This window comes from Pelophylax lessonae, assembly GCF_965119305.1.
Source record: "Pelophylax lessonae genome assembly, chromosome: 5".
In the NCBI taxonomy this organism is placed as follows: Eukaryota; Metazoa; Chordata; class Amphibia; order Anura; family Ranidae; genus Pelophylax; species Pelophylax lessonae.
Genome location: NC_138772.1, coordinates 491,421,931 through 491,447,161, shown reverse-complemented (window position 1 = coordinate 491,447,161; position 25,231 = coordinate 491,421,931). Strand labels below are relative to the sequence as shown.

At 43.9% G+C, this 25,231-nt stretch overlaps 1 protein-coding gene across 1 annotated transcript in view; it reads left to right on the top strand.

Annotated features, from left to right (window-relative positions):
* Positions 1 to 14,547, top strand: part of LRP12 (LDL receptor related protein 12) — an 85,839-nt gene extending 71,292 nt beyond the window's left edge. Inside the window, exons 5-8 of the mRNA XM_082258535.1 lie at positions 2,927 to 3,129; positions 5,811 to 6,903; positions 10,248 to 10,380; positions 13,146 to 14,547. Of these exons, the coding sequence (XP_082114661.1) occupies positions 2,927 to 3,129; positions 5,811 to 6,903; positions 10,248 to 10,380; positions 13,146 to 13,994 (2,278 nt within the window). The 3' untranslated portion in view covers positions 13,995 to 14,547. The remainder of the gene's footprint in view (positions 1 to 2,926; positions 3,130 to 5,810; positions 6,904 to 10,247; positions 10,381 to 13,145) is intronic.
* Positions 14,548 to 25,231: the final 10,684 nt, after the last annotated feature.

Here is a 25,231-nt window from a genome sequence, read left to right as displayed (position 1 = left end):
TTTCATTAAATCAAATTTTAAATGCATGTTGACTTTACATTTAGGAGCTAAGCTTGCTGTAATGTATTAACCTGAACGGTAAATGGATCATTCTGCTGTGGTTTGTAAAGCAGGAAAAGTGCATTGGTTTTACAAAAATACATTTGTCTTCAGCAGGACTCATTCCACCAATGCTTTGCGGCATTTTTTATGTGTTGCCATTATGGTCTTTCCCAGAATCAGAGTAGCATCTGTGCACATAGAAAGTAGTTAGGCAGAAGCGCTAGTTGGAGCCGAGAAGGAGCGGTTTGTAATCGGTGGGGTATTGGAAGTGTCACTGCTGCCATTATTCACTGAGCTCCTGTTATTAGCCTCTCTGCTCTGTCATCGGATAAAAGAAAAGCTGTTCAGTGAGCCTCGAATAAAACTAAATATCTGGGTTAAACTACATGGCATCATTTGAGAGACAGTTCTGAGTCTGCCTGGGGCTGCTGATATCAAAACGAAGATGGCGGCTCCCAGCAACGGCCTGAGACTTGTTTTAAGAAAACGAAACAAATAAACTACACTCAAAATGTTGCCTTCCAGTTGCTCCTTGTTGCACTACATACATTTCAGTATAAATGGCAATGTAACTGCCTTGTTTAAATGTGCAGCTAGTGGGTGTGACCTCTCTCTCCCCTGATGACCACGCCTAGCGCTATGGATGCTGGTGGGTGACCTCCATTCTCTGGCTAAGCCAACCAACCAGAGTTCTGTGAACCCTATGGTTTCAACAGAGGTTGCAAGGGGTTCCTTAAGCTGTGGCTGGCTTACTTAGCATCTGATGAAGTCTGCATATTTTTGGGTCCAACACCACTTGGCAAAGCTAGCAGCAAGGACACCAATCCTCTTTTCTCTTACGTCCTCCAACAGTCGCCGCCACTTCTAAGTCATCACTATTGGGTATTGACTTCCGCTCCGTAGGAGTAGCTAATCATAAGACTTAGTCAAAAGAACAAAAGCATTTGCATAGAAACACCCATGGGGGTGGTCCCACTGGTCAATACCCCCCTGCAGTTATCACTCCCAACTCAGTTTGTTTCTGCCTAGCTTTAGGAGTAGTTGGGCTTTCCCTGTGCTGGGGCTCCAGTCTCAGCCTTTCTAATCTTTTTTTCTTTGATTTTCTTTGAAAATGTCTTGGATGTTCTGGCATCAGCTGATGCTTCCTTTGGCCGCAAAGTTCTCAGTGCGGCAGTGCCATGAGGGACCCTCGTTTTGTTGTGGGTCCCTGACTGTTGGGGTTGTTTTATCCCCTGGGTTATTTGCTTTCCTGGGCTGTTGCTCCTGTTGAGCCTTTTTTCTGTTGCCCAGAAGGTTCTCTTACTGTGCATGCAAGGTTCCTTTCTCTGATATGGGTACTGCGTTGCCTTGTCTATGGTTGCGTCTCCCACCCCTCATGTCTACACTGCTTTGGGACATCCTAATAGTGATGACTTAGAGGTGACGGCGACTGTCGGAGGACGTAAGAGAAAACTGAATTTTTGTAAAATCTTACCTGTAAAATTCCTTTCTCTGAGTCCTCCGACAGTCGCCGCCCCCGTCCCTCTTTTGGGGTTTTTTCTTGTACACTTACTGCTATGCTACCAAACTGAGTTGGGAGTGATCACTGCAGCGGAAGTCAATACCCAATAGTGATGACTTAGAGGTGGCGGCGACTGTCGGAGGACTCAGAAAGGAATTTTACAGGTAAGATTTTACAAAAATTCAGTTTTTAGCTGTCTGTAAGGGTGGCATTTTGACCACCACTGTAAAGAGGACATTTTTTTTCCTCCAACCTCCAATGGGTTTTTTTTTTTTTGGTCAAAGCCTAATTGAACAAGCTGAAGTTAGAAGCGGATTGGCTACCAGATTTTGCATTCTCTAGTTTTAGTAAATCAACCCCACTGTGTGTCTTAGGGCGATTTTTGTAGCACCTCCAAAATCTCTCTTGCAGTTCTCTTGCCAAAATCACCCAAAAGGGGAAGTTCCGCTTGTTTACCTCCGCCACCCTTCCTCTGCCACATTTGGCACTTAGTCTTTTTTTTGGGGGGGGGGAGTGGGTAACTGGTTTTGACAGGTACCAGCTCCCACTTTGGCCCAGATTGCTGCTGCAGTACGAGCGGAAGTTCGCCCCCTTTGCCTGCAGCCTTCTGGACAACATCACAGGTCCCAGAAGACTGCAGGACCATGCAAAAGCAGAGCGGCTCACGCATACGCAGTGTGAAGTTGCAAGGCTTCACTGCCGTTTTCCCTAGGTTAAGATGCTGACACCTGGACCCGAAGCCCATTGATGAATCAGCTCGGGTGAGGACAGTGCTGGATCCTTGGACAGGTAAGTGTCCTTATAACAAAAGTCAGCAGCTATAGTATAGCAGCTGCTGACTTTTCATTTTTTAGGGGGAAACTGAAGCTTTTCTTTATTGGCAACCAGTAAAAATTCCATGTTACAGCAGATCCAGTAAGTTTGTAGCTCAGTGTCTGAATAAATGACTTTCTACAGTATTTAGACCTACATACAGATTTGAAGGCTTCAGTATCCTCCTAGGTTTCCAGTGAAGCTGTGCACAGGTGACTTGTTAGCTTCGTAGTCTTGAACTGCGGGAGGCTACATGACAGTGGGGGAGAGAGATTTGTAGCTGCCGCATAACTCTTGCTTCCCTTTGTAGGTCTGATTTACAGCATGATGAGAAACCGATCTCTGCTGCCCCATAGAGAACACTGCCTGACACAAAATGTTATTTGTTAAGAAGAGCTGTGAGTTTGCCAGCCAAAAATGTTTTTGGGGTAATTACTTAATAGTGTAACCCTTTCAAAGACAGATATACAAATGGCATATGGAGCTTGGCACAAAGGCAGTCAGGTCTGCTGTTGTGTACATTCAGGACAGAGCTTTTTACCTATTTTACATTTGTCCTTCATATTCCAGTTTTCAGGAATTTGATCTTCAGGGATCAGCTACTTGCAACTTTGACTGGTTATCCATCGGGCCCTCTCCAAATTCTGATGGACCAAGAGCATGCGGCTCTACAATTCCAGCACCATACACATCTGTACAAGACCACGTTTGGATCAAATTCCACGCCGATGAACGCATTTCCAGAAAAGGATTTCGGCTATCCTATATTGCAGGTAACATTGCGATAGTTGAGAATTGTAGGTATGACTACAGAAAGGCTTTTTGAGCAGTAGTCTGTTGAATAAAACCTGTAAGGTACACATAATTACATTTGTCAGTTGGGCTTCTTGCATTTCTTAAAGTGGAACTAAAGTGACACAATTTCAGTCTTGCTCCCAGTTTGCACTGCTTTTGGGGATGCACATCCACATGGATATTAGATTGGTACATTAGTTGTGTCCGTGCAGGTGCTCTGTCCCATATGACATAATTGGGACTACCTGCACATTGCCTCATATATGGGCAAACACGGCCCTTCACATGGGTGTGCATGTTAGTACACCTGTGTGAACGAGGCCTAAAAACTGCATGCTATGTCTTCTGCAATAGAAAAGCTTTAAAGGGATTGTAAAGTCTTGTGGGGATTTTTTTTAATCAATAAAAATAACAAACATCATACTTTAAAGCGGTTGTAAACCCGAAAACCAAAAAAAAAAAACCCTGCAAGACAAAGGCATAATGAGCTAGTATGCATCGCATACTAGCTCATTATGTATTACCTTGGAACGAAGCCCCGACACGGACCCCCGGACATCGCTGCGGGCGCTGCCATGATCCTCCCTGCGCGCGGGAGTGACTTTCCGGCAAGGGAAGCGAAGCTGAAGGTCCCCCCGGACCTTCAGAGCGCATGCACTGCAAATATCTCCTAAACCATGCTGGTTTAGGAGATATTAATTGTACCTACAGGTAAGCCTTATTATAGGCTTACCTGTAGGTAAAAGTGTCAAAAGCGGGATACTACCGCTTTAACTGCTCTGTGCAGTGGGTTTTGTATAGAGCAGCCCAGATCCTCCTCTTCTCTGGTCCCTCTTTGGCTCTCCTGGCCCCTCCTTCCTGTCAAGTGCCCCCCACAGCAACCAGCTTGCTATGGGGGCACCCCAGACGAGTCACAGCTCCCTGTGCCGTGTTTACATTCAGGCACGAAGCTGAAGCCCAGCCCCGCCTCCTCTCTCTCCTGATTGGCTGACTAAGTTTGACAGCAGCAGGAGGCAATGGCGCCACTGCTGTGTCTCAGCCAATTAGGAGGGAGAGTCTCAGACGGCTGAGACACTGGTAGACATTGTTGGACAGAGGGGGGCTCAGGTAAGTATTAGGGGGTGCTGGAGCGGCTACTATACACAGAAGGCTTTTTATCTTAATGCATAGAATTAATTAAGATAAAATATCTTCAGACTATACAACTCCTTTAAAGGAGAAGTATGGGCAAAGCTTTGTTGGCTGTACATCTATGGATCACAGGAGTACAGTTTGTACTACACTCCTGTGACCAGTTTTCAGCTGACAGCTGGCTAAAGCCCACTGTCAGCTGATGTCTCAGAGCTGGCCCAGACTTGGGAAAGATCCTGACTTTACAGTTAAAAACGCAGACTACTAAAGCACACTGCAGGGTCCAGCCCAACAGACGGCAATCTATGGTGTCAGCATGATGTGGACAAAAGTTCATTTCAACTCACAGGGATCCTGCAGCTTGCCAATTGAAGATCCAGGGAGCTCAGACAACAAAGGAATAGCAGCGCAAGAATGATAAAGTAATTTATTCAAATAGTACACTTGCATGAGAAAATCTTGGCAATTAGTGCAGATAGGAGATAAGAAACACCACAGGTTTGTCAGCAGTGTGGTGGATTGAGAAACCTGCAAAGCTGTCAGTGTATAAGCTTCCTATCCTTCCAGCCAGCTAAAGAGATCAGATCATGATAGCTGTAATAGAGTCCACCAATTGTCAGCATTCTGCACACAAGCAGTCTATCTCGTGGCAACCCCTTTGTGTCTGGAGGAGGTGGGGACGATGCTGAGAGGGTGTTAACGCGTTTCAGAGTTTAACCACTAAAACACGTTACTGCCCCCTCACCGCCGCTTCTGTACTATATTTTTTATGAAATAAATTATTTTAAAATGAGGATCTCGCGCTGCTATTCCTTTGCTTCACTCTACAGTCAGGTTCCACCCACATGCCTGGACCAGCAGCAGCTGGCTCAGCCTCTCTGCGATCTGCTGAGAGCCTGAGCCAGCCGCTCCCGCCCCCTGCACAGCCCAGCGCTCCAGTGAGCATTGGAGGAGCCAAGGAGAAAGCCGGTGACTGCTTTTTGCAGCCTGGAGACCGAGAGCTAAGCGGTCAGCGGTGTTTGATCACTCAGTTCTCGATCTGGAACCAGCAGGGGACAGATGCAGCATCAGATGAGTATAATTTTTGTTTTTTCAAGAATCTGATACTTCTTTTACCTGCATGTTCGCAGTCCACTTCAATATGTACACTGAGCTGTGCGTCTGCAGTTTAGTGTACATTGTCCTGCCAGCGTAAAGCTGGATACGCACTATCCAACGTTTGTGGTTAGATTTCCTTCAGATTTACCTTTTCTATGTAGTGCAAGGGCCTGCCAGATTGCATACAAATTGAAAGTGTTTAGGTTTGACCTCATAATATATGGTTTTGGTAAGTCTAAAGGAAAAAGTCTTCAGAAAATCTTATAGTGTGTATGGCCCATAAGACTCTGCACCTGAAAGAAGGAGAGCTCGCAGACGTATCACTGGAGGTGGGGATGAGTTTTTCAGGATTTAGTTCAACTTTAACATCTACATGCCTGAATCACTGAACAATATTGAAATAGTTTTTTTTTTTTTTTCTATTTTCAAGGAAAGAAAAAATGTGAACGGAATCGGTTCCGCTGCAACAATGGAAAGTGCATTTCAGAATCATTGAAATGCAACCACATGGACGATTGTGGTGACAATTCTGATGAAAAGCTGTGTCCGAAGTTCAGTCACCCCACTGAGGTATCCTTTCAGCCCTGTGCCGCCAGCCAGTTCCAATGTCTCTCCCGTGTCACCAAAGCCTACACCTGCCTGCCCAACTCCTTGAAATGTGATGGGAACATCGACTGCTTGGACCTGGGGGATGAGATTGACTGCGATGTTCCCACCTGCGGGCAGTCCCTGAAATATTTCTATGGCGCATTTAGCTCCCCCAACTATCCTGACTTTTATCCTCCTGGCAGCAACTGCACGTGGCTCATTGATACCGGAGACCGCCGCAAGGTTATATTGCGTTTTACAGACTTTAAACTGGATGGCACCGGTTATGGGGACTATGTAAAAATCTATGATGGGCTGGAGGAAAATTCTCGTAAACTTTTGAGAGTTTTGACTGCTTTTGATTCCCACACGCCTCTTACGGTGGTTTCTTCCTCTGGACAGATACGGGTGCATTTTTGTGCTGATAAGGTCAGTGCAGCTAGAGGATTTAATGCCACATACCAAGTTGATGGCTTCTGCTTGCCCTGGGAAATTCCCTGTGGAGGGAACTGGGGCTGTTATACAGAACAGCAGCGCTGTGATGGCTACTGGCACTGCCCGAATGGAAGAGACGAGCTGAACTGCACCATGTGCCAAAAAGATGAATTCCCATGCTCCAGGAATGGTGTCTGCTACCCTCGTTCTGACCGATGCAATTACCAGAACCACTGCCCCAATGGGTCTGATGAGAAGAACTGCTTCTTTTGCCAGCCAGGGAATTTTCACTGCAAAAATAACCGCTGCGTTTTCGAGAGCTGGGTGTGTGATTCACAGGACGATTGTGGGGATGGCAGCGATGAGGAGAATTGTCCGGTGATTGTACCCACGCGGGTCATAACTGCAGCGGTGATTGGGAGTCTTATATGTGGACTGCTGCTAGTCATTGCACTGGGATGCACTTGTAAGCTGTACTCTCTGCGAATGTTTGAACGCAGGTATGTAAAAATGCTTTGCATCTCCTCTGATTGATGATTGGCTTGCAGTTCCAATGTTTTTGTGGTGATGCCGATCGCCACCAGGGTGTTATAACACCATGCCAAAATTTGCTAAAAAGCATTAATAGGAGTGGAGTGATGTCTGCCTGTTGGCTTCCCTAAAGGACCGATTATAGAGAAAAATAACACATTCTGGTAATTTCATGTGGTTAATACCTGTAATGATCGTATTCAGCAAATGAGCATGTACATGCAGACCAAGCTGTCCAGTAAAAGTGACAGTTGGGGCTAATTCACACATGTGGTGGGGGGGGGGGGATTAAAAAAAAAGGGCAGTTGAGCTGCGTGTCTACTTCCCCCCCTTAAGTTAAAACAGCGGCTGGAGGGGATTGTATAAATGCCACTGGAATCAACGCATTGCCTAACTGTCTCCGCAAAAACGATACCCCTTTTTTGCATTCACCGGGCAGGACCGCTGCCAAAACAAGTGGGGCCGCAACAACTGCCTGGCAACCATGTGCAACATACGAGGTTGCAGCGTAGTGGTGCTGGCTTTTTTGGGTAAACAGGTAGTGAATAGGTGACATTGCCATCCTGCTTACTGTAAACTGCTCTCTGAAAAGTAGTAAAAATGGTAGTTGGACTTTAATTTGTTGTCCCTTTTGTAAAGTCCATGTAAAGCTACTTGTCCATCCAAGCCTACCCTGTCCACAGTGTGACAGCATAACTACATAATTTCACTGCAGAACATAGATGTCACCTTGTTGATTGAAGAACAAATAACAGCTCTACTGGCAGGATCAACCGATATAACTGTTACGGAGGACTCGGAAAAATAAAAACGTGTGTTAATGCTATTGGCAGACATTGCCTTGTATACAACCTTATGAAAACAGAAGTGCACCCCATGCAAATTGTTCCTTTTTTTTTTTTTTTTTTCCCAACATATTTGAAAAAGCAAATGTCTTTATTTTGGCAGTGCCTGCAAAATAAAGGTAATATATTTAACAAAAATATCAGTAGATATAATGGTGTACTTTGGACAATGTACACCCTAGGCCTTAGAAGCTGGTATTGCCCCCTTTAGAAGAAATAACTTCTTGTAGGTGTTTTGCATAACTGCTATTTTTGATTTTGCCCATGGTTGTACTTTATATGAAGACTTCACTTCTGCAAACCTGAGCTTTACCCACACTAGTCAAGGTCTCACGAATGCCTGTTGATCCTGCCAGTGAAGTCCACCTCCAGACAGCTTCCTATGATGGTGTGGCATACATGCTGCACTGCTCTCTAAAGCAGAACTTCACCCAAAAGGGTAAATTCTGCTTATTTGCATCCTCCACTGCCACTGTTGGCACTTTTTGGGGGGAGGGGAGCGGGTACCTGGTTTTGGCATGTACCCCCACCCACCCCTGCAGCTTTCTGGGACACATCATAGGTCCCAGAGGACTGCGGGGGGCCATTCACAAATCTCATGCACAGTAGGAAACGGCCGTGAAGCTGGAAGGTTTCACTGCCAGTTTCCCTTTCCTAAGATGTCAGCGCCTGTACCCGAAGCCGATTGAAGAGCCCCCTTGGGTAAGGACATCGCTGGTTCCCCAGACAGGTAAGAGTCCTTATATTAAAAGTCAGCAGCTACATGATTTGTAGCTGCTGACTTCGTTTTTTTGGGGGGAGACTGCAGCTCCTCTTAAACCTCCCTGGCGGTATGATTATGTCAAGAATTCTGTACCAAAAGCGGTACAATTTTTTGCATGGAAATTTGGCGTTATGTATTATAGGCCTACAATTCTTAGTAATTACTGACTTAAACCTGACCAAAACAAGAGTCTAGTAGACATCCCAGATGTGATGAATTTGAAACACAAACGCATGAATTATAATCTAATCAATAATATAATTTTATTATATATATATATATAAAATGGAGGTGATACAATATAATCTGAAATTATATATAATAAATTTATTTATATATATATATATATATATATATATATATATATATATATATATATATATATATATATATATAAATTTATTATATATAATTTCAGATTACATTGTATCACCTCCTTTTTATGTGTTTGTGTTTGGTGCAACTTTTGAATTTCCCTCCCAGTTCCGCTCCCATGCAGCATTGCTGCTGCTGGGAACGGAACCAGGAAGTCATCAGAGCGGCGGGGATCTCGGCGGTGATCACAGCAATGGGATATCATCGCTGGATCGCCAGGAGAAGGTAAGGAACACCGCTGCAGGCTCTGTACATCTACCCCGAGCGTGACTCGGGGATACCAATCTTAGCATGAAAAAAACCACCCCGAGTCATGCTCGGGGATACCGCTAAGGGAGTTAATTCAAAGCCGAGTTGCCGCTGTCATGCAGCCACTCTCATGAAGGCTGCTCCGGATGGCACTACAGCGGGATGTAAAGTGTTGCAGGCACATGGCTATAAATGTTACTGCTGATTAGCAAGCCTATAGCTTGTCAATCCATACCTGGCCACACCTAGTCCAGCCCACTTTCTTCTGTATTGACAGAACTGCTACTGAAACCCACCCAGTGTGAGCTGCAGTGCCTGTGGAGGGGTAGCATTTGAGACACAAATGAAGGAGGATTTGACTAACTCATGAAATGCCAAGGAAGCGTCTTGTTTTATAACTTCCAGGCTTGTAGGCTTTAGATAAAAGTAACCAGGGGTTAGAACCTCCTTCAGGAATTCTTGCTGTCGGCATTTCTCCTTTTTGGAGGTTCACTTTCTACATATGGTGCTTGCTCATACAGGCTCATCAGATTGCACCTTAAACCCATGTGCATAAAAGGAGCATAGTCTAGATCACCAAATAAAGAGAAGGGTATGACCAAACGGGGGAGATGCTCTGTGGAATTCCATTGGAGGTTGATAAGTTAAAAGGCAAATTCCTCTACAAGATCTGTTAGCGTGAAGGCAATGTAGAGGGCAGAGCTGCAAACCTCAATAGCACAGGAGGTTGTGTGATACTGCTGTGGCTGTGATGGAGGTACATGACCAGCCACTTCTGCATTAGTCATGTAGTGTAATGCCCCATACACACGTGCAGACTTTTGTCTGCAGACTTACCTTTTCTATGTAGTGCAAGGGCCTGCCGGATTGCATACAAATTGAAAGTGTTTAGGTTTGACCTCATATTATATGGTTTTGGTAAGTCTGCAGACAAAAGTCTGCAGATAATCTGCACGTGTGTATGGGGCATTACCCATGCTGAAGATCAGTCTAGGAGACATTGTGCAATGTAGTTCTGTTTATAGGTCTAACTGAATTTTGACCTTTTGTGCCAAAATCTTTTTTGTCTCTTTATTTTAAGGTCCTTTGAGACACAACTGTCCCGGGTAGAAGCTGATTTGCTGAGACGAGAAGCCCCTCCTTCTTATGGACAATTGATCGCTCAGGGTTTAATCCCACCTGTAGAAGACTTCCCCGTGTGTTCTCCAAACCAGGTAAAATATCTCTTGAAAACGCACACCTTTTTTTAATAACCAAGAGCCTTTATCTGTCACAATATTAAACTGCATAATACACCCAAAATGACATTCTTTCTGAAAGCAGAGCAGTCGTTTACCTGTTCCAATTTGTATGCGTTCAAGCAAAGCGGTGCTCAAACTATGGAAAGCAAAAAAGAAGTCCACCTCTGAAGTCAGGTTTCAGTACATTTATGACTTCAGCACCTGCTGTATGTTAACATAAGAGGCCTGGCAAGTTTATGTTGGCATAGAAAAAAAAAAAATGGAGACTGTGATTTCAGTGCCTCTGTTGTGAATTTCAAAGAGTAATTTCTCCATGATGCTTATAGCTACAGAGGTGAATGAAGGTTTTTTTTTTTAACATTTCTTTAGTTATTTCCTGGTTTCTTTGCCTTGGCAAATTATGTCATACATCCCAGGAGTCTTTGGAAGGAGAGGAGGAGTGTTTTTCCCAGCTAAGCATACTCTCCTGCATGCATACTTGAGCGAAGGGGAAATGGTATTCCAGCAAGTAAATGCTACATCAATCATGAGGGCCACAGCCAGAAATGCTAGGGGTTGTTTTTCAACGTGATTTCTCAACTAAATAGTAAAAAATGGGGGTATTATAATGAAAATACTTCAAATATAATAAACCCTACGTGATCCATCCAAAGGAGGGAAAATCTCCACATGCCATCTAGTGGCCTCCTAATATAGGAACCCAAGAAAAAAAGAATGTAGGCTGTTTTTTTTTATTTATTTTTATTTTGAACATGTGACCAGAAGCTCCTCCTGTTTGTTTCCCTGCAGACAGGCTGGGAAAGATCTAGGTCATGTTACAGTTGTATATCGATTTTTTTTTTTTTTATTTAAAATAATTACAGTGCCATCATCCACATACAGAAATAGAAGGGACATTGTAAATGAAACAGTGTGTATTTAATAGCACTTTAACTGCAGCAGAGAAAAATCAGGTCTCCTGCCCTCCCAGACTTAAGTATGTGTAAAATATATATATATATATTATATACAGTATCTCACAAAAGTGAGTACACCCCTCACATTTTTGTAAATATTTTATTATATCTTTTTATGTGACAACACTGAAGCAATGACACTTTGCTACAATGTAAAGTAGTGAGTGTACAGCTTGTATAACAGTGTAAATTTGCTGTCCCCTCAAAATAACTCAACACACAGCCATTAATGTCTAAACCGCTGGCAACAAAATTGAGTACACCCCTGTAATTGAACGTGTTCAAATTGGGCCCAATTAGCCATTTTCCCTCCCCTGTGTCATGTGACTCGTTAGTGTTACAAGGTCTCAGGTGTGAATGGGGAGCAGGTGTGTTAAATTTGGTGTTATCGCTCTCACTCTTTCATACTGGTCAATGGAAGTTCAACAGGCACCTCATGGCAAAGAACTCTCTGAGGATCTGAAAAAAAGAATTGTTGCTCTACATAAAGATAGCCTAGGCTATAAGATTGCCAAGACCCTGAAACTGAGCTGCGCTGCAGCACGGTGGCCAAAACCATACAGCCGTTTAAAATGACAGGTTCCACTCAGAACAGGCCTCGCCATGGTCGACCAAAGGGGTTGCGTTCATGTGTTCAGCATCATATCCAGAGGTTGTCTTTGGGAAATAGACATGTGAGTGCTGCCAGCATTGCTGCCGAGGTTGAAGGGGTGGGAGGTCAGCCTGTCAGTGCTCAGACCCTACACCACACACTGCATCAAGTTGGTCTGCATGGCTGTCGTCCCAGAAGGAAGCCTCTTCTAAAGATGATGCACAACAAAGCCCACAAACAGTTTGCTGAAGACAAGCAGACTAAGGACATGGATTACTGGAACCATGTCCTGTGGTCTGATGAGATCAAGATAAACTTATTTGGTTCAGATGGTGTCAAGCATGTGTGGCCGCAACCAGGTGAGGAGTAAAAAGACAAGTGTGTCTTGCCTACAGTCAAGCATGGTGGTGGGAATGCCATGATTGCTGCTGGCACTGGGGAGCTACAGTTCATTGAGGGAACCATAAATGCCAACATATACTGTGACATACTGAAGAAGAGCAGGATTCCCCTCCCTTCAGAGACTAGGCGTCAGGGCAGTATTCCAACATTATGACCCCAAACACGCCTCCAAGACGACCACTGCCTTGCTAAATAAGCTGAGGGTAAAGGTGATGGACTGGCCAAGCATGTCTTCAGACCTAAACCCTATTGAGCACCTGTGGGGCATCCTCAAACGCAAGGTGGAGGAACTCAAGGTCTCTAACATCCACCAGCTCTGTGATGTCATCTTGGAAGAGTGGAAGAGGACTCCAGTGGCACCCTGTGAAGCTCTGGGGAACTCGATGCCCAAAAGGGTTAAGGCATTGCTGGAAAATAATGGTGGCCACACAAAATATTGACACTTTGGGGCAATTTGGACATTTTAAATTAAGGGTGTACTCACTTTTGTTGCCAATGGTTTAGACATTGATGGCTGTGTGTTGAGTTATTTTGAGGGGACAGCAAATTTACACTGTTATACAAGCTGTACACTCACTACTTTACATTGTAGCAAAGTGTCATTTCTTCAGTGTTGTCACATGAAAAGATTTACAAAAATGTGAGGGGTGTACTCGTGTGAGATACTGTGTGTGTGTGTGTGTGTGTGTATGTATATGTGTATATACACAATTATGTTATGTGTGTAGTTTTTTTGTTTTTTTTTCATTTTTCTATGGCTTTACCATTTTCCATTCTTGTTTTCACAGGCCTCTGTTTTAGAAAATTTGAGACTAGCGGTCCGATCTCAGCTCGGCTTCACATCAATCAGACTCCCAATAACAAGACGATCCAGCAACATCTGGAACAGAATTTACAATTTTGTGCGGTCACGCAGCTCAGGATCCCTTGCCTTGGCTTCAGGCGATGGGGACAGTTCTTCAAGCCGGGGCAACAGCAGAGATGATCGGGGTGGCACGCACAGAGGACTCTTCTCTGTGGAGTCTGATGATCATGATGGAGACCATGACAGAAGAGATGCACAAGGAGCAGTGGGTGGTGTTGCTGCTCCATTGCCTCAGAAAACACCTCCTGCTTCTGCCGTGGAGGCTTCAGTGAACGGAGGTGGAAGCTCCACGACTCCGTCCTCCAGCAGTGGCAGCTCAGCAGATAGCCGGCAGAACACACGTGTGCCAGAACCAGCAGTAGTCAGTCCAGCTCGCCAGCAGCTCAGCAGTGCACTTAGCAGAATGACTCAAGGTTTACGTTGGGTACGAATTACTCTTGGGAGGTCAAGCTCTGCGGGCCAGAACCAAAGCCCCCTGAGGCAGCTCGACAGCAACAGCGTTGGGCGGGATGATGACGACGACGTAGAGATGTTAATCCCTTCCTTAGACTTTGATCTTAATGACTGCACTAGACCTTTACTCGATCTTGCTTCTGAGCAGGGACAAGGACTTGTACAGCACAGCCCAACGCCTCAAGGGGCCAGGCCATGCGGCCGAGATGGCCCTTGTGAGTGCTGCGGAATTGTGCACACCGCTCAGATTCCAGATACCTGCTTGGAAGCCGTGCTGAAGAACGAAGCAAGCGACGATGAGGCATTGCTTCTCTGCTAGGCAGCGTGCGCACACAGCATTGGTCGATGTATGTTCGGAGCAATATCTAGTCACTGTTTTGTACTTCACAGAAACAAATGAGGGCCTGGTAATTTCAGGCGGCAGTGAGCTACCCCAGGCACGAGTTCTGCTTCATGGCACTTCTGGTTATTACAGTGAAATGTTTTGTCTGCAGAAATATAGGTGGATGGTCCGTGAGTTCTTGGCACGGTGTACAGTTCGTATATAATGTATGCTACAAAATGATTGGTTGTGTTAAGTGGGCTCTTCATCTGCAAACAGTGCAGGCAAGCATTTTGTCATTTTCATCTATTTCCTGGGAGCTGGTACCTGCAGTACTTGTGCTGTAATGAGATTCTTAGTGGAGATGAAAGAATCTATTCATATTCAGTTTGATTTTTTTTTGTTTTTTTACAGACGGATATTTACTTCTCCCTAACATGCACATGTTGATTTTGCCAATCTCCGGAAAATAGCATAGTATATGAATCCCAGTTGATGATATGATTTGCAAGATTAACCTAAACTTGTCAGTACATTAAGTTATTCAATGGGCTGCAGCAGTGCATCATGGGCACCTAGCAGTGCCTGCAGCCGTGCATCATGGGCACCTAGCAGTGCCTGCAGCCGTGCATCATGGGCACCTAGCAGTGCCTGCAGCCGTGCATCATGGGCACCTAGCAGTGCCTGCATGCACCTTTAGAGCCGATAGTGGTCTGATTTTAAGGCTAATGTATTGTGCCAACTTGAGCACTTTATAGTATCAAGGCCCTGCACTCTCCACTCATTCTGACCAATAAAGTCATCTGTTTTACTTATAGGCCAATCGCATTAGGCAGTGCTCAGCACTATCTGATGAGTGCTGAGAATATCTTGTGACAGTGACCTGGGATTCCAGGGTAGCAGCTGCTAAGATCAGTTATGCTTTCATGTACACAGCTGTGTATTTTTACACAGGATCTTGCTGGTAACAAGATCCCTGCATTAAAAGCTTACTGAACTGCTTCTGAACTGATACAGACATGTACCCTATATACAGTATGTCTGTATGAGCTGAGATGTGTACATGCTGCACATGGGATGCTGCTGCGTGAATGACTCATTCAGAGCTAACCTGTAAACAATAGTGTGCAATAAGCAGAAGTGCCCTTTGTTTATACACTATTCCTGTGTCAACCCTAAGGCCTGGTTCACACCGGAACGCTCTGTGCAATTCACATGCAGTTCTGTGCAGTGTGATTTCAGCCCATTTATTTTGAATGGGCTGAAATCACACCACACCAAAAGTTGTACTTCTGTAGCATGTGATAAGGGGTGGGCAACTGCACTGTGTTTGCAACCTGCATTTGGGGTGTCATAAATTTAATGTGGACACCCGCTGAAGATCACAACTGCAGTGTGTTTTTAACATGGTGCCGGAAACACGCACAGAATGCGAGTTTCCTGCACCACGTTGTAGTGTGAACACGACCTGAATGAGTCATTTATGTGGCAGCACATGTGTAGAATGACCCCAGCCTAGGTGATTCTGAATGTGCATTGTGTGCATGCTCTGCTGCTGCATCAATGACTGACTAATGCAGGACTCCCATGTAAATGGTGTGTAGTTGGCGGGGCTTGCTGTGCAATGGGTTCACCTAGGGTCCAGTACATTGTACACATGTAAACCTTGACACAAGAGTTTATATGCATACAGTGTAAAATACGGTCCAATCGCAGTACCATGAAAGCAGTATTGGTTGGTGCAGCCAAAGGCTGTGGACCAAATGCAGAGCATACAATACTGCTGTGTTCAGATCTGAACGTAGTATGTTGGACACCTTTTACAGAAGTCCCTATGTATTGGAAGAGTTTACTGAATCACGGACAGATTAAGGAGGTGTGTGGTTGGCTGTATTGGCACTTATTGCAAGCTTCAATCCTATATTTTATTAGGTGGGTACATTAAAACTTCAAACTTTTCAGAAGACTTAGAACTCCTTCTCAGGCCCAGTATAGTTCAGGAACCCTTTAATAAGATTGCAAAGTTGCTGCTGGCTTATCTGGTTGCTGGTTCCAATGGAATAAACAGGCTGCATTTGTATCCAACACACATTTCTGCCAGTGCACATTTAAGGTTCCATTCACATATAGGCGTCTCGGATCATAATGTATAAACAGAGAATGTTGCTGCCCACGATCCCGAACCATTGCAAGTCGCGGGACGCCCGTGCCATTCCCTTGACTGGCAATGGCACCCTAAATGCGGCGCGATTTTACCGTGATTGACCGACAAATAGTGGTAAAATTGCGCAAACAGAATCGCAGAACGCCTGTTGCTCAAAAAAAGTACAAGAACTTCTTTTGGGCGACCGGTGTCCTGCGATTGTTTGCGTGATTTTACCACGATTCGTTATGCTACAATCACAGGAAAATCACTCCGCGTTTGGGGTGTGATTGCAAGTCACGGTAATCGCACGGGCTTCCCGCTACTTTCAATGGTTCGGAATCGCGGGAAGAATCGCAATTCTGCCCGAGATCTGATACTCTGATATGTGAAGGCTCCATCAGTTTTTTTTCCGACACCGTTGGTTGGTACTGGAGACCCCTTGAATCCCATTAAGGAAATCCCTAGGATAAAATAACTGGTCTCCTAAAAGTGTCTACAGGAAGAAATGTGCTTGTTTCTCATATCTACCGATCAGTCTTACCCATACAGCCCTGGGTTAATAATGAGGAGGAGCAAGCAGAACATTTCTTTCTTGCCTCAGACACTTATGTAGATATTTTGATCTGATTCCATTTCCTTAGTATTGTTATATTTTTTTGTATGAGGAAGTAACCTATTTGGGTTTTTTTTAATTCTTTAGCCTTTTATTTACCATTTGTATATATTTTTCTGCATTGACCTACTCTTTACCTGAAATAGGCCACATATACTGGTGGGGTGGGGTGGGCTGTCTGTTATAGAAGACCTCTACCCAAGATGTGTAAAGTATTGTGGAGAGTAATGGGGGCAGATGGTGTGTAGAATTAGGCCTGCTTCTGCAGTCCCAAGGTGAAGATCCCACACCGTTGTGGTGTTCTGGCAAATTCCTCCACTTCCTGATTGTACAATTCGGTGTAGGCCTCTTCCTCTGACACCAAAAAAGGGAAGTAGTATGCGCCACAACCAAACTTCATGTTGTATTGCTGTTTCTTCACATGGGCACTGTAGAGGTAAGTTCCATTTACACACACCTTTCATCCTCCCTTAACTCAATCACATTTGGGTGATGGCCTTCTGGAGTATGGAGGTGTATTCAAGCTGTGACAGAGAATTGCAGATTTTATCGTGTTCTAGAAAACCTGACATGGGAGAAATACTATTTTTGCTGATTGCCTTCTGAAAATACAAATTGCCTGGCTTGCCATGTTCATCCAATTTTTTTTTTTTTTTGTATGATCCACTGTCTTTAAATAATTATGCAGGACAAAAGTGTGGATCTCAATGGCTGCAAACGTGTTCAGGCCAGTGACTCAAATCCAGATGATGACCGCCAGGCAGCTAGTATTTTCAGCAGCGGTAAAAATCATCAGTAAACTGGGGATACCCAAAAAATGAGATGACAAGCTGAAATTTTGACCACTCTTTCATCTTTGTTCATATCGCCATCAGTCTAAATATTCGCAATCACCTGCTAGGTACCAGCCTTATCTCAGGACAAGAAGAAAATCCTGGAAGATCGGCTTCAGATGATTAAGGCACACCATACATAATTCATACAGTTTTTTATTTTTTTTGTTCAACCAGCAGGTTGATCAAAAAAAAAAAATCTGATTTCCCCCATCCACACTTTCAATTATCATATATAGGAATATTTTTTCTCTCACACATCACGAGCAGCAATATTATGGGTGTTTGTTTATCCCTACATGTTAATGGGGTTAAATCAGGCAACACCGTGCACTTTGCCAGGAAGAGATTGGATGAGAGATAAAGCTGTGAAAAAGCTGTACAGCTCGGCATTTTACGGCTTTCTCTTCTTCATTAGGTTGCAAGCCCCATGTGTAGGAGTTTTATCATCAATGCAGGACACATTGTAAAGCTGGTTGTGAAAGCCTGAAGCTCTCCAGTGCATCTGTATATTATCACATGCAAGGGTCTAGATTATCTGGTATTTGTATCCTACGTAAACCCATTATGAGCCCCTAGTGGCCCTTGAAATAAAACTAAATGCAAAACTTTTTTTTTGGGGTAGAGTAAGGGTGGGTTATACCCCACCTGTCAGGTTTTTGCCATCTGTGTCCCATGGGGGAGATTTCCATTCACTTCCTGACCTATAGCCAAAACAGGAAGTGAAAGGAAATCCCTACATAGTGAGGGAATCCCGTGGTCCCACTAGAACTAGTGTCTCCATTGGAAGATTTCCCCTCTACTTCTGTTCTGATGTTTGACATAATAGTAAAGAGGACAAGTAGGGAGGATGAATCACCTTAATGGGGGCACAAACAAATTAAATACTGACAGGGTTAATCATTCCTCTCCACTCCATCCAAAACTTCAAAAAAAGCTTTGCCCTTTAGTTACATCTTAATAAGAAAAAGAGCAGTGTGCTACCCTTAACAGCCAGTCAGCAACAATCTTGGTTTATACATTAAGGCCTCTTTCACACTGCAGCTTGAAAAAGCTCAGTACAGAGTTTTTTTTTACTAAGATGAAATGTAGCCCATTATTTACAACGTGCCGGTGCACACAGGCGTGTAAACAAGCGCCGATCTATTCCTCAGTAGTAAAAATAAAAAAGAAGGAAAATCTGCATTCCCAGTGCATGTAAAAATAAATGAATTTTCCTTAGGCAGGTATCGTGTGCGCAAAACACCTAAAATTACGTCCAAAAAAGCAGAAGCTCAAACATCAGTGCCTTGTGCAAGAGGTCTTTAAAGTATTGGAAGGGCAAGTCAAGGGTAGTCTCCACTACTGCAGAAAGCTGACGTCCGCTCCTCTTTTTGTATTATTGTACCCTGAGCGTAAGCGAATGTGGCGAAGGAACTCTAGTAGGTATGTCCATGACAGCCTGAGCTTCCAGGAGGTGGGCTAAATTATGTTGGCCCTTATTAAACAATCTGGAAGAAGACTGGTGGCTAAATGTAGTTTCTGCAGGGCAGCCCTGTAGACCCTATGTGGAACATTTATCTTGTTGCGAGTAAAATCTGTGCCAGACGGGAGTAGTGAGAGGCATAGCGAAGGTTACATCCTGAATCATAAATTCCTCATAAAAACCAAAGTCCTCCTTTGGCTGCTCTAAATTCAGCACTTGCAACTGCATTAAACCTGACCACTTCCCAATTCTGCATCTATTTAACCCCTTAGTGCCAGCAACTCCTGGCCCTTTAAGAGGTTTCAGGTGCCAGGAGGTGGAGGCGGGCATTTTGGTCATGTGACTGCCATGAGTGTATGTCACAGCAGTTACATGTTCTGAAAACTCCCAATCGCAAGTAGGGAGCTTTCCGTTATCCGCCAGGAACTGTTCTCAGCTAAGCATTGTTTATATTTTGGTATGCATATATTGGGCCTCTCTGCGTTATGCCCCATCTGCCAAGAGGCTGCAAATATGGGTACAGCTGGTGTGAAGAGGTTAAAGTGAAAATCCTCCTCCAGTAATAATTCTGTCTTTAAACTTTGCAACTGTTGCACTTGACTGCCTAGGAATACAGAGGCACAGGACTGACTTGCTGCCGGGACTTGGCGGAAGGAGATGCAGCCTGCTTTGTGACTTATTGTGTTGCTATTTAAATACAATTTCATGTGAAATGGAGACTTTCAGGAGATAAATATCCAGTTTGTATTAGTGATAGACCGATTATCGGCAAAGCTGATATATCGAGTGCCGATAAGCTCTTTCCTCGATATATCGGAATCAGCCACCAAGGTGGCCGATATTGCCGATATTTCAAAAGTGTACCGGAGTGATGCCTGCAGCTAGAGGCATCACCCCAGTACCGGCGTCCATAGCCAAGGGTCGGCTGTCTTGCAATGACAACCGATGCGGCTGAGAAGCCACTGGGCTATAATTACAAAGAGCGGGATGGGACGTCCCCCCTCCCGCGGCCTTCCGCAGCTCACCCAGGTTTCCTGTCCCACCGGGAGACCTGAGCTGATCAAAGCCACATTCGGTTCTGATCGGGTCTCCATTTAAAAACCCGGAAGTGATGTCATGGGTACTCGGCGCCAGATTAAAAAAAATGACAGCATTCAAAACAGCCAAACTTGGCATTTTGAATGCTTTTTTAAGTGCAGAGGAGGGGTTTGGGGTCTTTTTAGACCCCCAGATCCCTCCACAAGAGTACTGGTCAAGTGATAAAAATAAAATAAAATATTTTTTAAATGTACGAAAATATCGGCTGATACCGATATGCAATGGCCAAAATATCGGTATCGGCAACAAAAAAAACGATATCGGTTGATCACTAGTTTGTATGAAAGATACCCAATCTGTTCCTATATGCATTTTGTTTGTGAACTGAAAACTTTCATCTTATCCAGTAAATCGAAGAATGCCGCTAAATCGCCCCATCATCTTGGTGCATTGACCCCATAGTCACAGCCTGTCTTTTGTTCCTGTAAACTTTGGGAGTTGCGCTGAGCCTCTGTTTTTATCACTTTCCTGTTTACTGACCTGGAACAAGTAGACAATCGAGTCAAAAGTCTATATTTGCGTACTTGTTTAGGGTCAGTGACTTTAGGTATCCAAGCCAGAGGGTCAGTGCAACAACCAAGCAGTTGTTCCAAAAGAGAAGTTTAGTAAAGGCAATCTCCCATGGGTTTTTTCTTTTTTATCTTTGACCATTTTATGGGCCAGTGGGGGCAATGAGTGAAAGGCTTGCTGTCCAGTAAGTGCTACAGCTAAAGTTTACTGAATTTACTGTAATTTGAGTTTTAAGTCTGCTGTATCCTCTCCCCCCTGCTCTGCACTGCTTATTATGTAGAATTGAACTCTGTAACTTATGTCTCGTACACACGCATCGATTGTTGGCCGTGAATTTTCGGCCAACGTCCGATCGGCCGATTTTCGGCTTGTTAGTATGATGCTTCCGACAACCGACTCTGACTTTTCGCCGGAAAAAATCTGGTGTGCAGGCTATATAATTTTTGTTGGCCGTCAACACAACGGCCGATTTTCCGTCAGTCAGTACAGATTTCGGCAGACAAAAATCTGATGAGCAAGACTGGGCATGCTCAGAGAAGAAAAAACACACGGAAAGTAAACCATCACATGACATCACTTCTGAAGTAGATTTTTGTTGGCCGAGAAAATTTGTGTGCAGTCTAGGCACATTCCAACCAACACAACAACACTGGACAAAAGTCGGACGATCGGTCGGCTGATAATCGTTGCGTGTGTACGAGGCATTAGAAATAAGGAGTCTGTCCTGTTAGAAGCTTGTAGACCTTGAGGTCAGGCAGTTACAAGGGCCTGCAGACTAGAAGCTGCAGAGTTGGACTCAGGCAAAGTAGAGCTCAATGAGGTGACTTTTGTATAATTCTTTCATAGGTAAGCCTGTATATCTATAATGATTAAAACATGAACTCCAGATAGCTAAAAAATATACAAAGAAACAAATGCTGTGATCATTTTTAAAAATGCAATCAATGCAACTACCTGATATTGACTTGGTATCAGCCTCTTATAGGCCCAGTACAGCAGAGCTCAGGCTGGGAAAGGGAGAAGCAGAACAAGGAGCCAGTCACTTGTGCTGCAGTGCTCAGTGCTAACAAGGAACATGCGGAAGGGAGAAGGGAACAGAGAGGTGGCCTAGCCAGTCTGAAGCCCTTACTTTCACGGTAACAAGCCAGAGGAGGGGTAAGAAAATGATCCCTCGTATTGGGGCTACGCCTGCATTGCTGGTGTTAATAGCTTATTTTGTTTAGGGGAGATCGTAAATCCATTTTACTTACCTAATCCTCCGCTCCCCGGCAGGCGGCGTCCCATGATCTGCCAATGGACTCTCCCTCAGCATTCTCACATCCAGAGCTGGGCTATGGTCCCTGATCTTGTCTTGATTATATCAGGACCTTAGAGTGCTGAAGTGCAGAAGCTGTGGAGACCAGTCTAGCTGTGGGGAGGAGCAGAGGATCGGGTAAGTATATCTCCTTTTAGGCTTTATTCACACTTGTACGACTTTGGACACTGAAGTCACATGACAAGCCGCATCCCATGTATTTCAATGACAATTGTTTAGATATGTGTGACTTAAAAAAGGTTCCTGCACTACTTTGGTCCAACTTTCATGTGACTTGAGTGCTATAGACTGCAATGTAAACCTTCAGTCCCGGTTCACACTTATGCGATGCGGGAACCCTGCAAATCTACTGCGGGTTCCCGTATCGCATTCCCCGCACAGGCAGTTCACACTGCCATATGCAAATCGCTGGGGGTGTCAATTCAAAATTAACGACACCCCCAGATCAGTTCAAATATCGCAGTGCGATCTGATCGGACATGAATCGGACCGCATAAGTGTGAACCACCATGCTATCCGATTCTGCTGCGGACCCAAAAAAGGGTCCTGTGCGTGTTTGTGCCGAATCAGATGCGAATTCAGCCATACTATCTGTATGGCTGAATTTGCATCGCACAGATATCATGTGATTTTCAGAGCAGTGCGCTCCGAATCACATGCAATCTCTGCCATCGCAGCCTTAAAAGTCACATGAATGTTATACATCTGACAGTTGTGCAACAGTTGTCCATTATCATTGGTCAACGTTGGCATCCAGGTGGCACCCATTCAAAGTTGCACTCCAAAGTCGCACAGACTTTGGGATCATACAAGAGTGAATGGAGCCTTAATGTTCCCGTAGACAAAAGTGAGCAAGGGGTCTTTTTTTTTTTTTTCTAATCTACCCGGAACTAGGCTTTAACTATAGCAGAAAAATATCATGTCTCCTGCCCTGCTAGCTAGAAATGCAAATCCTTTGGCTGGCATTAGCTGCTTTTGTATTTCATTGGTGTTTGTTTTATCAGTTTGCCTGGAGTACTGTATTAACCCTAATGGTGTGAATACACGATTAGAATATCGCCCGATCATTTGACCACCGACTTTTGAAAAAGTATTTGTCGCTCAAAAACGTTGCCAACATACATGGTCCGAATATCGCCCGACCGTTGCCCGCCGACCATCGAAACAGTGTTCGTGCGTGATGAGGTTATACAGATTTAAACTGAACGACCTCAACACCAACGTATAGAATATCGTTCTTTCGCAAACGAGACGACAGAATTTTTTCGGGTTTTTCAAACAGTATTTTTCGTTCACAATATCGATATCGCTCATTGATGGCTGGGCATTAACCAGTAGAATATCGGCCGATCGCTTGCTGAAAGGAAATTTTCGGCCGATTTTCTTATAGTTTATTCCTGCCATTATGGTTGGTTGTGAATGGCTCTCTTATACTTCAGCTTATATTTCGGGTGCAAGTTGGAGTGGATTGTCGGGAAGACAAACCGTCCTCCCAGGGGTCTTGGATATAAATGTGGACATACCCTTTTAAATTTAATGTTTTTAATTCTGAGTACAACAGTGTTGAAGGGACAAGTAAAGTAATACTATGCATTTTCCTATCACATCTATAATTGGTTATCGTGCATTTTTCTTCTTGTATTTATTGGTACAAAATGTTACTTTTCCATGCGTCTGTCTGATCGAGGGTTGCATTTCCAGCAAGATTTGCTGATTAAAATAATGGGACACTTGTTACGACAAAGCAGAGCTTATTTATTACATTTTTTTTTTTTTAATTTAGTGCTGTTTGGGAGTATGGTACTTGCACAGTTCTGTGAATCATTGTGTGTATATTGCTATATACATGCACTAACAAAACACTATGCGCTTACTCGGATCTATTCAGGTGGATAACGCTTTTTGCTACAGGCAGTTTTTGCTTAAAATAACCATTTTTTTTTTTTCCTGGATTCTTGCCGGTTCTCTGAAACTTTTTCACACTATTTGTGTTTTTCTATATTTTTGTAATGTTAAATTCACAATGTAATAGGAATGTACATTACATTGGAAAATAATTTTACTGCTGTTATTTATTTTTTTGCATTTGTTTTTTCTTTTATAAAGTATACTGAACATTTAATTATGAGAACATTGTGTTTGTGTCTGTATGCTATTTATTAAATTGAAACACTTTGAAAAAGGCATTTTACAAGCATGTTTCAAGTCCTGTATGTCCTGTGTAGTCAGTAAAACTGACCAAATGTTTTATGTATGAACATTAAATTTTACTTTTTTTTTTTTTTTGTAAATGTGAATTCTTTGTGTGCGCGCAATACATTTAATCCATTCCTGATGGCTATTGAAAGAGCTAAAATTGTGTGCAGAAAACTGAATCGAAACCCCTCATGGACTTTAAAGACAGACCAACATAGTAAAAAGTTATTTTATTATTAGATTATAAAAACATACAAACATTACATCTGTCTAGAAAAAGATACAAGTAAAAACTGGTACCCGTTGCATCACAAAAGTATGGCGAATGTGCGGCCATCTGTAGTGAATCATCAGGCTCACTGCCATACATTATGCGTGAACACCTAACATGTTTCGGACTAATACTGTAGAGTCCTTCAGGGGTGCAGCAGTGGGTACTTTTATTTTCTAGAACACAAATATGTGCTGTTAATAACAGAATTATGACTAACTTCGGTAATAAGGTAAATGTATCAAAAAAATGATAAATAATGTCACAGTCAAAATATTACATGGGCTGCATTATACTTACAAAGTTCAACAAATACATTGCACATCATAGCTGGATAAGAGATAACTACTGTGGGATGGATATGCCTGATCAAGTACCCCCTGTAGGTGTGAGCCAATGGGTCCCAGGAAAAACCGAGTAGCAGTCACAAGTGAATACATATTCTGCATCCTGTTGCAGATTCTGGTATAGATTTTAGGAGAACCCCTTGCCAAAATGAAAGAAAAAAAAAACGGCGTGGGGAAACCCCCCCAAATCTGTACCAGACCCTTATCTGAGCATGCAACCTGCCAGGATGGGGGGGGGGGGCTGTACGAGCAGTCCCCCCTTTCCAGAACCATACCATGCTGCTTGCCCCTAACATGCCCCCCAAAGCACCTTGTCCTAATGTTGATGAGGACAGGGGCATCTTCCTAACAACCCTGGGCTGTGGTTATGGGGGTCTGTGGGTGGGGGGCTTATTGGAATCTGGAAGCCCCCTACAAGACCCTGTGATGTCAGAAGGGAG